General features: G+C 38.5%; 1 protein-coding gene across 2 annotated transcripts in view; it reads right to left on the reverse strand.

Annotated features, from left to right (window-relative positions):
• TNR (tenascin R) overlaps positions 1 to 3,531 on the reverse strand; it is a 112,619-nt gene extending 109,088 nt beyond the window's left edge. The window contains exons 1-2 of one of the 2 annotated variants that reach the window (XM_074222094.1): positions 3,020 to 3,531; positions 35 to 511 (exon numbers count right to left, since the gene is read on the reverse strand). In XM_074222094.1, the coding sequence (XP_074078195.1) occupies positions 35 to 511; positions 3,020 to 3,518 (976 nt within the window). In that variant the 5' untranslated portion in view covers positions 3,519 to 3,531. Of the gene's footprint in view, positions 1 to 34; positions 512 to 3,019 lie in introns of those variants that run through there. The other variant, XM_074222095.1, reaches the window with a different exon arrangement.
• Between the last annotated feature and the right edge of the window lie 12,516 nt (positions 3,532 to 16,047).

Genomic DNA, 16,047 nt, shown 5'->3' on the forward strand with positions numbered 1-16,047 from the left:
TCCAGCCTATCCTCTCTGAGTCTCCCTTTCCTACCTGCTGAGCAGTCAGGCCCCTGGTACCCTTCTTCACAGAAGCAGAGCCCATTGTGGCAGTGCCCTCGGCCACTGCAGGCATTTAGGCACTGGCGCTGGCCACAGTCTTCCCCCATATAGCCCTCCTGGCAGAAGCAAGTGCCGTTGGAGCATCTCCCCTTGCCTGAGCAGTCTCCAGGACATCTGAGCTCACTGCAGTCTTCTCCTGTGTAAGCCTCTTCACAGACACACTCGCCATCAACACAGAGTCCTCGGGAGCTACAGTCTGTTGGGCACCGGAGCTCGGAGCAGTCATCCCCACTATAGTCACTGTCACACACACACTGGCCTTCTACACAGACACCCCTGCTGGAGCAGCCCATAGGGCAATACGGCTCTGAACAGTTCTTTCCAAACCAGCCTTCATTGCAGATGCAACCACAGGACTCCAGGCTGAAATTTCCATGGCCACTGCAGTGTGGGATGTAATCCAGTTGACCTAGAATGATCAGGAAACAGGTTATAAGGAGATAGTGACTGCTCTAATGAAATGCTATCTAGGAGAGGCAGAGATAGGATCCTCTACCCACTCCATAACCAGGAAGCATTAATCCCTATGAGGGTAATTATCATTCTATTTTGGGAGGTGATGGCAGCCATGCTCATGACTATGTTTTACTCTTCTGGTCTCTCCATCCTTGCATAGCTATCATTGCATATGGCACTCATGGCTGGCTATGATGGCATATGCCTTTCACTGTAGGAAGCAGCCAGATGAATGGGAAAGCCATTGGACTTGAAGCTAGAAGACCTGGCTTGTTGGGAGATGGGGGCACTTCAATCTCTCCACTCTAATACTTTCTGCCTGTGGGGATGAGGACCTTTTCTTCTTTGAGACTCAGTGTCCTAAACTAGAAAATCAGGACAGTAATACTTGCACTATACAGCTCTTTTTTAGCCCAGTACCTATGCTAATCATCATATAGTTGGTGGATGAAAATATTGACTGGGCAGACTATATCACTTTAAGAAGTGATTCATAAGCCTTACTTGTACCTGATCTAATGCATGGGGGAAACTGGCACAGGACTGCCCAGCATGGCATACCCTTCAGCAGAGAGGGCTGTGCTCTATAAGCAATGTAGAATTAAAGCAGATCAAAGGAAATGTGAGGTATGTAAGTTTATAGCAAGTATCTCAGGGGTTCGTATGGACTATTTGTGCCAGACCTGTGGTAGAGCATTCTGAGCTTGTATTGGTCTGATGAGCTACAGTTGCGCATGCTGTAATTTGTCTCTAACACAGTGGTACCAGTTTGGTCTTCTTTGATAAGGAAAGAGAAGAACCAACTGAACTGACTTAATCATATAAGTGTGAACTGGGATAATGAGGATGATGATGATAAAGATCCAGAGTTAGAAGGCTATAGATTTGGAGCTAGAGGAATTTTAGCTGGAGTCAACTTTAACCCACTTGTGAGAAATGATGGTTAAATTTTCTGTGTGAGCATTTATACCTCATTTACTTCCTTCTCTCTTAAGGCTTTTAGAATCCCTCAGTTCAGGAATTGCCTCTAACTTGGCACCTTTGCAGATCCATCCAATTGTTAATGTTTTCTGCCCCCCTCCAAAGATATTGTATTTGCTTACATGTGTACATGTATTCTTCCAGCAGATTATGAACTTCTTGAGTACAAGATGTATTTCATTTCTGTCTTTGTACTCCAAGCACCTAGCATAGTGAATAGTATTTTGGGGGTAGTGAGAATGAAATTTATGACCTGGGATTGTCCATCTATGTGGGTAAATCTCATTGACAATCATATCAACAGAACTTGTCAGAGGCAAGTCATAAACCTCATTTTTCCTAACTCCAATCCTAACTCCTATCCACCCTTCCTTAGTATACCTCTTGTACATATTTAGTATTTAATAGTTTTGAATTTTTCTGATTTTATTTATTAGGAGTTGAATGAAGAATCACTAAGAAGCATAGGATTAGACATTTTGGATTGGATGTATTCATTCCTACAGTTCTGATTCTTCATTTGGATTCTTAGTTTGGGAGTTGGAAAACAATAAAAAAACACAAAATATTTCACTACTGAAAAAATAATCACCAGCCAGCTATAGAATCTCAAGAAGAGCTTTGCCTACAATCCCTCTGGACTTGTGTGCCATTCAGATGCTATTAAAATTTTATCCTTTCTGCTTTCTACTTTCATCCCCAAGAAAGCTTCTATGTTATCTGATCAGCAATCAAAGTTTGGACCAAAATAAGAAAATAATTCTCCCTGTTATTACCAGAGTAGGGAGTTTCTCCTGGACAGGGCAGAGATTCATTCTGTTTGAGGACAGCTGAAAGTGAGCTTTGGAAAGGAACTTATCATCAGAGAGGGGAAGGTCTCTTGGGTCAAAGCTAAGAAGGCTCCACTGGCAGAAAAATGACTGCACTAGTGGGGGGGATGGAGTATTTCCCCTGAGCTGAGTCTTAAAGGATGGAATGAGCTGGAACAGGAGAGAGGACTTCAATTCCCTTCTCAATGGAGATCTCCTGTGAGCCCATGATGACTCTCATTTTACAGATGGGAAAAACCTGAGATTGAATGAACACAGTGCCTGAATTCTCTAGTCTGCCAGGTTAACATGGTTAGATATCAGTCCAACAGCATGTGAAAACCAAAGATGAATGAAGACAGGCATCAAATACCCTACTTGCTACAGACCTTGAACTGCTGAATCAATGTACCATTACCTGACTCATCCTCCCCAAATCAGGTTAATGTATTGCAAATGGACTAAGCAATGGAGAAATTCCCTGAACTGAATCCCCTGGGATGGGCTGCATTTAGATCTTAGAGATATATTAACAGAATGTGATACACCTAGAGCATATTTCCCCCGGCACTATGAAGAAATGCAAGATTTCCTCCTTAGTGCTTAATTCATTCTCCAGACTTAATGGAACCCTCTTGCTCCCCACCGAGATCTCAGGCATCGGATACTACCTGTGGCTGCATTTTCCTGGCAGCAGCTGGAGGTGCATTGGTCTCGAAGCATAGATACTTCCCTTTCCAACATTTCAATTCGACTCAGTAGTTCTTGCATGACCTGGGCAGAGGAGGAACATTTGCAGGCCTGTTTGGGAAGGTTGATCCTATGGGTGAAGGTGACCTGGCTCTCGCTGTCTGAGGTGTGGTCCATGTATTCTGTCATCCTCTCATCTTCTGTACTTACTTCCTGCTCTGCTGAAGCCTCCAGGCCAGAGGAACAGAGACTGTCCAGGGGCACATTGATGTTATATACATGGTTGAAGACCATGGGGTGTTCTTTGCTGGATGCACTGTAGTTGACAAATGCCCCTTCTTCCTCCATTGTCTGTCTCTTGACCCTTTCTGTTGTCACCTCCAACTGACACTCTGAGGGCTTGAGGACAGAACCCAGTAGGATCAAGTTAACCCCAAGGAGCATGTTCTTCAGCACCACTGTTTCACCATCAACTCCCATTTTTCTGGATATGAGGGAACTTCTTGAAAGCCAGCCTGTAGAGGATTACATAGTAAGTTAGGAATCTGGAAGAAAAAACAAATAGGAAAGCCTCTGAGGTGTGAATCCTGACCACATCAATACCAGGCAGTGATGAAAAGACCCAAGGAGAAAAAGAAAGAAAATCCTGTGAATTTTCAAAGTCAGAAAGTGAAAATACTTACTAGATAGCCCAGAAGGCCAACAGCTAGACATCAAGAGGCAACATAAAAGTGACCTCCTAAAGTGACCATTTGCTTTTTCCAAAGGACTTGGTCAAAGGATTCTGTATTTGAGTCCAGTTTCATGGTGTGAAGGTGGCTCCAACCTAGGACATAAACCCTTTTTGGTACCTGTGGGAAAGGGCTTTGTAATGACAATACAGTGACTTCCTTTGGTTCTCAATGAGGTGTTGAAATAAGCATAAGGTGTAGCCATGACTATGCCCAGCATATTTTATAGAGTAGTAAACAAAGGATTTGGGATTACAGATTACTGTAGCAAAGTGAAGTATTCACAATTAATATTGCAATCCATTTATGACTTAGAAAAGAACTCAGAAATTACTTGGGGGACCTAGAGGTTAAGGCTAGTTTAGGGACCCATGGTAAGCTTCAAGAAGTATAGCCTCTGAATCTAAGTCCAACACTGAATCCATAAAGCCATATTGCTTCAACATAAATTTGATTTAAGAAACAAATAAACAGAAATCTATTTTCTCTCCCTCCCATCTCATTGGAAAAAAAAAACACAGCCAACAAACAAATATATTCCTTGTAACAAATATGCATAGTGAAGCAAAACAAAATCCCTCAATGATTGTGTACAAAATATATTATGTCTCATTTTGTACCCTAAATCCATCACCTCTCTGTAATGGATACCATGTTTCATCATCAGTCCTCTGAAATCATGAATGGTCATCACATTGATCATAGCTTACAGCTTTCAAAGTTATTTGTTTTTCCAGTGTCATTATATAAATTGTTCTCCTGGTCCTGCTCACTTCATTCTTTGTCAATTTATTTAAAAATTCTCATAATTGTTCATTTTTATAATATTGATGTGAGAGTATAAATTATTCTTTTGGAAAATAGATTTCTGCTAATTTTTTATAGGTGGTGTGTGTGTCATGGATATTAAATGTTGCACTTTCAGATGAGATCACTGTGTTATTAATTTTGCTTAACTATTCTACAGTGTTACAAGAAACCTCTCATGAAGTGTGAGTAATCTTTAAATGTCTGTAATGTAAAAGCAAAACACATCAATAAAACTTTAAAAAAGAACAAATCCCAGTTACTTCAAGGGAATTTGTGAGTAAAGGATTCTTGCCAGTTCTGCTGAGTTCAAGCTACCTTTAGCATAAACAACGAGGTGGATAATACAATTCCAGATAATCATGCTTATATTTAATCCATGGTTATATTAGTGTGAACTGAATTTTCTTTTGATTTTTCCATGGATATGGTCATTGTGCTACTTACCCAGAGGACTGTTACAAGAAGTCTTAGATAAATGAACGAAATAATGGATCAAATTCTTTGTCAGTTAACTTGTCATTAAGAACCAGAGAAGACAGTACATTCACAATGATGTAAATAGGCTCCATGAGAGTTATATAGTCTGGTTCTGTCACCCTGCCTGACAATAGTGAGAGAGCTCTTGAAAACCAATGCCGAAAATAGAGCCAGGGAATTTGAAGGCTAAAGAATTGTGGAACCACTCTCTTTGGCAGCACATATACTCAGAAAAAAATCCAAAAAACAATTGTGGAACCAAAGGTAAGTCCTCATGGGGAGGTGATAAGGAGGCAAAGGGGAAAAAAATTCAGTTTTTCATTTACCAGAACTTTGATGGCAGGAGTGCCAACTTAATAGGAGAATACTAGAAAACTTATAGTTAGAACAGCAATAGTGTGAGTATTAAGCTAAATAATCCAGAGGAACTAGGGTTGTTAAATAGTGGCATTAGCATCCCTGTGTCAGTAGTGTGCAATAGCATGTTAGAAGACTTGGGATTCAAACCCAAGCCTTAAATGATGCATATTTTGATATTACTCCTTACTACCTATGTTGTTCTTGGGCAAGCCATTGAGCATGCCTATGCCTCAGTTTCCTCATCTATTATGGGAAAGGACTGAACAAGATGACATTTTCCCTGAGGTTCTCAAAAATCTATAGACATGCCATAGATTATCTTTCTAATCTTGTGGGGGTTTACAGGCCCACAAGTCACTCTGTCTCTTCTTGATTGGCCAACAATGGGTAAATCTATTTGGTTATTGTTTGGATTCTGATTGGTTCAGAGTTGTATCAGACAGCAATTGCTTCTGTTTTGGCCAGAAATCCTGAAGGTCTTTCCCTTCCAGATTGAGTTGGTTTTTTTGGGGGGAGGGTAGATCATGCATAAGAGACTTCTTGCTTCTTTTCTTTCTCATCTGCCTTAATCACTGAGATACACTAGGGGTCTTACCTCCCAAACAATTTTTTCCCTTCTTTCTTGGAAGTGGTCATTATTGGTCTCTTTGTCTCATCTCTCTAGTCAAACTGTGACCTGGGAAAGAAGGCTAAGAACCACTGCATCCATATCTGGTTATGGACCCAGATGACTCTGGAGAAGAAAGTGAGGCTAGTGACTGTGCAGCTTCCCCCCAACTCACTAGCATGTCATGGCATCACCTCCCTGATGCTTTGGTCTTCTTTGAGAACAAAGGACAAATAACAGCAACAATCCTGTTGGGGGGAGGGGAGCAGTTGTCTATATTCTTTACCTCCACTTACTCCTAATACTCACAGAAACACAGAATTAAAGCTATAAGAAGCCATAAAGACCATCAAATCCAGCCCCCTAGATACAGAGACAATGGAACTGAGGCAAGGAGAGATTAGATGATTAGTAATTAGATAACTGCCCTGATAATGCTTTTATTAACCCTCATTTCATTCTCCCTGAGATTGTTCCCTATACTTTAGATTCAAAGAGTTTAAGCTTTTCCTCAGCCTGAGGGTTGCTGTCATTATAGAAAGTCAGAAGGTAGTAGTTACTGCAGTATCCCCCTTGGATTATTCTCTCCTGCTTTTATACTCCTCTCAATTTCTGAAGGGAATTGCAGAATATCATGCTCATTATAATGGAATGAATTCTCAGGTCTCTCTCTCTTTGTAACACTAAGAAATCATTAAAAAGATGCCAATGCCTTAATCATGTTCATCAGGGTCATCCCTAGAGCAACTTGTGAAATAACCTCTTTCTATACCTCTCTTACACCCAAGCATCCCTTGTTGTTTGTTGTTTAAGCTGTGTCTGCTTCTTTGTGACCTCATTTGAGGTTTTCTTGGCAAAGAGATTGGATCAGTTTGCCATTTCCTTCTCCAGCTCATTTTACAGATTAGAAAACTAAGGCAAACAAGTTAAATGACTTTCCCAGGGTCACACAGCAAGAAAGTATAGGAAATTGGATTTATTTCTTCAGGCCAGGAACTCAATCTACTGTGCCTCCTAGTTGCCCTAGCATCCCTTACTTTCCCATTTCCCTCATTCTATGAAATAATCACTCCAACTCTCTTGGAGAGCCTATCAAAACTCTTATAGAGGCTGCCAAGTGGGTTAATGGATAATGCCCTGGAACTGAAATCAGAAAGTTCTGAGTTTAAATCTGGCCTCAGAGATTTATTAGTTATATGATCTTAGGCAAGTAATATCAGCTTTCTGCCTCAGTTTCCTCATCTGGAAAATAAATACAAATCATCTCTCTTCTAGGATTTTTATTAGTATAAAATAAGTTATGTAGAAAACGTTTTGTAATCGATAAAGTGCTATATAAATGATAGCTAGCTATCAATAATTCAAGAAAGATTCAAACATTCATTTACCTTAGTGTATACTTTCACTAGTATAAGCCATTTTTTTATCATTTTCATACCATGTTACCTCTATTTAAGCTATCAGTCAATAAAGATGTATTAAGCACCTGTTCTGTGTCTGCATCTTGGTAAATGCTGGGGAAATAAAAGAAGCAAAAGACAGCTTCCACCCTGAAGTAATGAGGAATCTGGGAGTCAACCTCTGAAACTACCCTGGGTTAGGAGAGGTGAGCTTTTGCTTTTTACTACCTGGTACTAGAACTCCATAATACTTGCTAGTCTTGACCACATCATGCTGCCATGAACTCTCTTTCCAGTTCCCTTTTGTGTTGTCTTCTTCCATTAGAGTAGAAGTTGAGTGAGGGCATGTCTTGTCTTGCTTATTTTTATTTCTATTCCCATTCTGAGGATAGTGTTTGGCATATAGTAAGTTTTAATTAATTAATTAATTTATCATCTATTCCTGGGTCTATTTTTCTATCTATATAGCAATCAATCAGCTTATATCTAGTTATCTATTATCCATTATCTATCTTTAGATTTGTTATTCTGTCTCTACAGGCCTATTAGTGTGTCTTTCTTTCATTTTGGAAGGTATCTGGAGGCTATATTCTGGAGGAAGTGGGTCTTTCCTAGTTTGATTGAAATTTCAGCCCACAATAAAGACCACACTCACTCTAATGCTGATTAAGATTGGTCTAAGTAAACAAGTTGGTTATCTGTCTGCCCAGATTATATTGCTCATTGTTTCTTATTCCTTTTGCTTATTGCATGAACACATCTATAGCTCCCTAAGTCCTTTTCCCCTTGTCATTGCTGGAAAAACTAGGAAGTTTCTTTCCCCAAAGAAATGTGCTGCCTTGGAGAGATTATTGGCTTCCAGTCCTTCTTGGCTTCTCAGCCTTGTTTGTTTTCTCTTATCACAATCAATTACATGGAATGTTTCCCAAATCAGCCTGGAGATCAATGGGAAGGCCTCAATCAAAAAGGTACTATGGGTGGGGGGAGTCAACAGAGGAATGTGTGGTAGCACTATCCTGCCCCTGTTGGAACAGAATAATGATAGAATAGCAATAGGACATTTGATTTCCTGAAATTTACAGGAGCCTTTCCAGGGTTCTTTTATTCCCCTTCATTTACCCTATATCCAGATGAACTGGATTTCTTGTTCCTGGCACATGTTAATCCATTCTCTGACTTTGTGGTTTTTAACCTGGCTGCCCTTTACCTCCATATTGGAAATGTTCTCCATCCCCACCTCTATCTTCTAGTTGTCCACTCCCTATAATGGCAATGTTCTCCCTTTTCACTTCCACCCCCTGGCTTTCCTGCTTTCCTTCAGCACAATTCAAATCCCACGGTTTTGCAAGAGATATCTCCTGGTTTCCCTTCCCTGGTTCTCCATTCATGTTATTTTCCCTTTGAGATTATCTTACATTTACATTGTATATATCATATATATATATATATATATATATATGTATATATATATATATAATATATATACATTTTTCTATGTTCTCTCCCCCATTAGAAAGTAAGCTCCTTAAGAGGAGAGACCTATTTTTGTCTTTCTTTGTATTTTTATTGAACTTAGCACAGTGTCTAATCCTTGAGTATGGCTTCCTAAATGCTAAATGCTTGCAGATCAATTCTAAGAAATGATTGCTGGAGAGGGAGAAGGCAGGGATGTGATCCTTGACAGATCCGCTGGATCCCTAGGATGTGGGAGCTGGTAAAGCACAAAGAGGTTTTCGATTGCTTTTTGCACAGGAAAGGTATCGTAAAGGTGGAGATGACAAGACTTGGAAAAAGACTGGAGATGTGACATGAGTATGAATGAGAAGTGAAGGATGACAGCTAGGTTATGAGCTGGAGTGACTGAAATGATGTTGGGGCCCTCAACAAAAATGAGAGTGTTTCAAAGAAGTAAGGGTAATGAGTTCAGATTTATGTGTGAGAAATTTAAGATGTCTGAGCAATCTAGTTCTAGATGTTCAATGGACAATTGGAAATGTGAAACTAAATATCTGAAGAGAGTTCAGGGCTGAGAAATCATCTAAATAAGAGCTGATAATTGATTCCTAAGCCAGAGAGTTAAAAAAAGGGAAAAATACAGAATAGAGGAGCATTGGTAGAAAATTGGAGAGAAGCTGGGCATGGTGGCACATGCGTGTCGTCTGATCTATTGGGAAAGCTAAGGCTGGTAGATTACTTCAATCTAGGAGTTCCGAACCAAAAAATGTTGAGCTGGAATCCACATTAAATCTGGAACCAATTTAGTTAATGGGGGGGGGGAGGGGAAGAGGGAAAGAAACTAGGCTCCTTAAGGATGAATGGATTGACTCAGGTAGGTTTTGGAGCACCACTAATGATTAAATTATCTGGAACATAGTAGGGCTTAATAAATGCTTATTGCATTCATTCCTTCCATATATCCAGGTCAATGTTTCTATTCTGATTGGCAGTGGGATGGGATCTGTGAGTAGCCACAGCAACTCCAGGTTGAGATGATAGAATGAAATAAAATTCAGGGACAAATTTTGTCTCAATATAAGAAAAAACCTTCCTAACACAAGAGTTCTTCAAATGTAGATGGAAGCTATCAGAGGTAGTGTATACTCCCTTTCATGAAGTGTGTTTTAGTTTGTTTTTTTTGGCTAGGCAATGGGGTTAAGTGATTTTGCTCAAGGTCACACAGCTAGGCAATTATTAAGTGTCTGAGGTCCAATTTGAACTCAGGTACTCCTGATTCGAGGCCCAGTGCTCTATCTACCCCTTCATGAAGTCTTTCAAATGATTCATTGACCAGAAGATTATAACAAGAAGGCATTCTTGTTCAAGTAGAATCTGAGCCAGAATGATCTTTAAGATCCCTTTCACCAAGGGGAGCAGTTTATGCCTAAGGAAGAGATGGAGAACATCACTAAAAACAAACTATATGATTTTGATTACATTAAATGAAAAAGCTTTTGTACAGACAAAACTACTGTAACCCAGATCAAAAGAAATGCAGTAAATTGGGAAATAATCTTTACAACTAATGTTTCTGACAAAGGACTCATTTCTAAAATATACAGAGAACTGAGTCAAATTAAAAAAAACAACCACTCCCCAATTGACAAATGATCAACGGATATGCATAGGCAATTTACAGATGAGGAGATCAAAGCAATCCATAGTCATATGAAAATTGTTCTAAATCATCACTTATTAGAGAAATGAAAATCAAAGCTTCTTTGAGATATCACCTCACACCTCTCAGACTGGCCAATATGACCAGAAAGGATAATGATCATTATTGGAAGGGTTGTGGGAAATCTGGGACACTATTACATTGTTGGTGGAGCTATGAACTCATTCAACCTTTCTGGAGAAAAATTTGGAATTATGCCCAAAGGGCATCAAAAATGTGCATACTCTTTGATCCAGCAATACCATTACTGGGTCTATACCCTGAAGAAATGATGAAAAAGAGTAAAAACATTACTTGTACAAAAATATTCATAGCAGTCCTGTTTGTGGTGGCAAGGAATTGGAAATCAAGTAAATATCCTTCAATTGGGGAAATGGCTTAGCAAACTATGGTATATGTATGTCATAAAAAACTATTGTTCTATTAGAAACCAGAAGGGATGGGAATTCAGGGAAGCCTGGAGGGATTTGCATAAACTGATGCTGAGTGAGATGAGCAGAACCAGAAAAACACTGTACACCCTAACAGCAACATGGGGTTGATGATCAACCTTGATAGACTCACTCATTCCATCAGTGCAACAATCAGGGATAATTTGGGGCTGTCTGCAATGGAGAATACCATCTCTATCCAGAGAAAGAACTGTGGAGTTTGAACAAAGACCAAGGACTATTACCTTTAATTTAGGGGGAAAAAACTGATATTTTATTGTCTGATCTTGCTATCTCTTATACTTTATGTTTCTTCCTTAAGGATATGATTTCTCTCTCATCACATTCAATTTGGATCAATGTATACCATGGAAACAATGTAAAGACTGACAAATTGCCTTCTGTGTGGGGTGGGGGGGAGGAAAGTAAGATCAGGGGAAACATTGTAAAACTCAAAATAAATAAAATCTTTATTAAAAAAAGGATCCCTTTCACCTCTGGGATTCTGGGATTCAGTGAAAATAATAAAGTAGATACTTTATGTCTATAGATTTAACAGTATTTTCCTCTATGAAATGAGGGACTGCTAACCTCCTTTTGAAAAACATGGTTCTATGATGCCCTTCAGTCATTGGATGCTTCAAACCAACTTTCCTAATTGTAGAACATGGAGGCCTTTTCTTTTTCATTGCTAGATTTTCCTGGACTAATTTACCAACCAAATATGATTTTGACTTTTTAAAAGAAATACACTCCGATTTTAATCTTTGGTTCACTTCATTTCAATCAATTAAAACATTTATTAGCTACTACTATGTGATGTCATTGCATTAAGTACTTGAGAGGGTAAAAAATAGATAAGGTAGCTGGGATTTAACATCAGGTTGGGACTGGTCCTGTGATTTCATTTTGTAGGGAATGAGCAAATTCCTTCTACTAATGAACATCAGCACTTTCCCTTTGGTTCATATTTTTAGAGCAGGGGTTCTTAGAGTGATTCAGGGACCTCTTTCAGGGGACAAGGTCTAGATTGCATTCATAATGATAATACAAAAATGTTTTATTTCCATCTACTTTGGTAAGAATCAATAGATATAATCCATACAAACAGAAGTTGCTTAGGGAGGAGGTCCTTGATAATTTTTTAGTGTCAAAGAGTCCTGAGACCTGAGAGTTGCCTAAACTAAATCCTTTTGAAATTCCTTGCCTTGTCCAGAGTCAGATAGCCAGTATGTGTGAGAAAAGATTGGAACCCAGATTTCCTTGTCCCAGAGACTGCCTATATATCCTTTACTCCATACTACCTCCAATGCACTGTAATGATTATAAATTAAAACAATTAGAATTAAAGCATCTGAATTCAAATTCCAGCTTTGTTATTTGCTATCTATATAATCACGAATAAGTCAATTAGTTTTATTAAACCACCATCTCAAAAATGAAGATAATAACATGGGCCCTACCTACTTCCTAGTGTTGTGATGGAAATGAGACAGCAATTTTGTTACCCCTAAGCCTTCTCCCTCCCCCAAACTAAATATTTTTAATTCTTTGATCAATCCTCATAGAGCCTAGTTCTTCACCATCCTGATGATCCACCACTGGACATATTCCCGCTTGTCATACTACTTCCTAGAATACAGTACAAGAAAATGAATGCAGTTGTCCACATGTGGTTTGATCAGGGCAGAATGCAGTAGAACAATCACCTCCCTCATTCCAGATACAGCTGACACTAGCATAACATAAAATCTCATTCATTTCTTGCTTTTTTTTATTGCCATGTCTCATTTTGTTTGACATATATTGAGTTTACAATCCTAATTCTACCCTTTACCAGAAGAAGCTATCTTTCCCTTTTCTAAACTCCCATAATGTTTTATGCCTTTTTCATATATATAGTTTTTCTGGCTCTTGTCAAAGAAGATTTAAAGTACTAAGTCACAAACTGCGGCAGAGGGTATATCAAGATTCAAAAACTTTTAGGCAAGGGCTCAGAGATGTGTCCTTGAGAGCAGGAACTGATTTTTTTTATCTTTCTTTGTATCCCCAGTGGGATACCCAGTGAGATCTTAATAAATACTTATTGATTTGATGTCAAAAAAGTTTGATTTCTGTAGTACTCTAGAGCTCTTCCACTTCTGCAGTTATTGAGGTACCTTCTTATATCTTGTCTTTGAAGCCAAGCTTGGTGATTGTGATTTCACGGCATTCAATTCTATTTGTTTTGTTCTCTTTGTTCTTTCTTTTTACATTATCAAAGTTATTACATATATTGTTTCTGGGTTCCGCTTGCTTCACTTTGTATCAATCCATATATATATATATATATATATATATATATATATATATTCCCCTTTATCTTTATATTCATTGTATTCATCAAAGGAGAGCAATATGTTATTATATTCATGTACCACAACCTGTTTAGCCATTCTTCATTCACTTTTTGTTTCCAGTTCTTTGTTGCTACAAAAAATATTGATATAGTTGTTTTGGTATGTATGAAGGCTTTATTCCTTGGAGCTATATGACTAAGAGTAGAATCTCTTGGTCAAAGGGTAAGGGGCATTTCAGTCATTTTATAAAAACATACTTCTAAATGACTTTTCAGAATTGTTGGGCCAGTTCAGAGGTCCTCAGATAATTTATGTTTTTCCATGGAGGGATTTCCATCATTGTCTATTTTCATCTTTTCTCATCATTGCAATTAGATGAAATGTTAGATGAAATGTTAGATGAAATCTCAGTATTATGCCTGCCACATCCAGTCATTCAGTAAGTTTAGAACATTGATTGAGCACCAACTGTTTGCTATGCTAAACTTTTATGAGAACTAATAAAGGTTAAATAAATGAAATATAGGATATAGATCCTGTTCTCAGGAAGTTTTCAATCTGGTCTGGGTGACTTAGAAATCAAAATTACTTAGAACTTTTATGAAGTAACTCAACCCTCTCCCTCATCAAACACAAGGTTCACTATATATTTTTGGTTGGTGCTTCAGTCTTCACCCTGGACAGGAGTGAACAGATGCCAGAAACTAAATTAAGAGTATTTGTTTTTAATAAGCCCATCCTTGGAGGGAGCCATCTGCTCTTTATCTCTTCTGCCTTGATTACAAAGGATATGATTAACAGTATGGAGACTTAAGTCTTCAAAGTCAATCTGAATCTCAGATTTGTGAATGGCTACTCTACCAAATGAAACTACTTTTTGTGAGACACTGGATTAGTCAGGTGTTCCCTTACTAAATCCTTTTCTTTCAAGGATTTTTGATCCAGGGACTGGGTTAGGAGAATTAAGTTACCTAAAGAAATAAAATAATAGAGGGAGCAGGGGTGGTGGTTGGTGAATGGAGGGAAAGAAAAAAGAGAGAAAAGTTAATATAGAAACAATAGAAATTAGCACTAAGCTGGACAGATAAACTACCTCATATTCTACAGGTAGAGAGAGAGAGAAGATATAAAATTGAGTAATAGGTAGCATTGAGAGATAATATATACAGAGTAGCAATGGGACACTAACAGTTGTGAGTATGACAGATGGCTAATGACCTCACAAATGAGAATATAAGAGAGTTGCAGTAATTCGATAGATTGATACTGGTGAAATCTGTGCATTCCCATTGATTCACTGCTTCCAATCTCTGCTTCCTTATCAATATAATTATCATAGCAGGCTCAGAGAGGTAGCTCCAGGTAATTTATAGGAGATGGATAACAGATTCTTCTTTAATTCTGACTTAATGTAATGTTAATGAGATGCATGGGCAGCTCTGGGTAGACAGAGAGGGTCTATGGGAAAAGGAGCATAGGATCTCCCTAGTTTATGGGGCTCAGACTGATTCCCCATTTCTTTTCCCCCCGCATCTTCCTTCTCTGACTTTGTGGTGTCCTTTTCTTTGGTATGCCTTTCTGATGACAAACTTTTCAAAGGTGGTGAGGAAATGTTATAGAAACCATCATAGTTTTAATTTTTTTCCATTTTTCTTCAATTTAACAAGCATTTATTAAATATGCACTTCAAGACACTGGACATTGTATGGGGTACTTCCCCCCGCCCCGTTATTCAGTTGTTTTAAATCACATTCAATTCTTTGTAATCACATTTTAATTTTTTTTTTTTGTAAAGATATTGGTGTGGTTTGCCATTTCTTTCTCCAGTTCATTTTGTAGATAAGGAAACTGAGACAAACAGGGTTAAATGTCCCGGGGTTCAGTCAGATTTGAACTCAGAAAGATGAATCTTACAGATTCCAGACCTGGCTCTGGGCTAATTGTGCAATTCTCATGTGCTAAGCTTCCAAAACCAATAGTAATAATAATAATTCTGATTATTAATAGCAGAAGATCTCTGAGATCCCTTGCAGTTCAGAAGCTCTACCAGATTTATTAGATCACCTTTTAGTCTTGTTCTTGAGTATTTGTATAGAAATGTGGGGTATGTTTTGGGGGCGGCGGGCATAGGGGTTGGAGAAAGGAGTTGAAAGGAATCTCTCGACATCAGATCTACTCAGCCTCTTTGCAATTTTCCTAAGTGAGTTCTAGAGAATGACTGAATAAGGACCTAGGCTAGTGGTCCAGGAATATAGTAGGAGTTAGAAGAAATTTTGGATTATAAAACCCAGATAATACTCTCCATCTTTCAGCTCTATAATTTTCTATAATTGCCTCCATGCTGAGACTACTTTCCCTCCTTATCTCCATCTACACACTTCCCTGGCTCCCTTTAAATTTAAACTAACCCCTCCTAATTCTAGTGCCTTCTCTCTGTTAATTGTATACTATATAAAGTTTGTATTGATTTATTTCCTGGTTTATTGTCTCCCTTATTAGACTGTGAGCTCTTTGAAAGCAGGGACTGAGTTTTATCTTTTTTTTTTTTTTGGTACCCTGCAGTGTTTAGCAGAGTACTTGAGACATAGTTGTTGCTCACTTTATGTTTACTGATTGACTGAGATAAGAACTTAGACTTAAGGAAACCCAAATTGTGGGAGAAAAGGTGTTCAAAAGACA

The sequence above is a fragment of the Macrotis lagotis genome, chromosome 2 (genome assembly GCF_037893015.1).
Source record: "Macrotis lagotis isolate mMagLag1 chromosome 2, bilby.v1.9.chrom.fasta, whole genome shotgun sequence".
Lineage (NCBI taxonomy): Eukaryota > Metazoa > Chordata > Mammalia > Peramelemorphia > Peramelidae > Macrotis > Macrotis lagotis.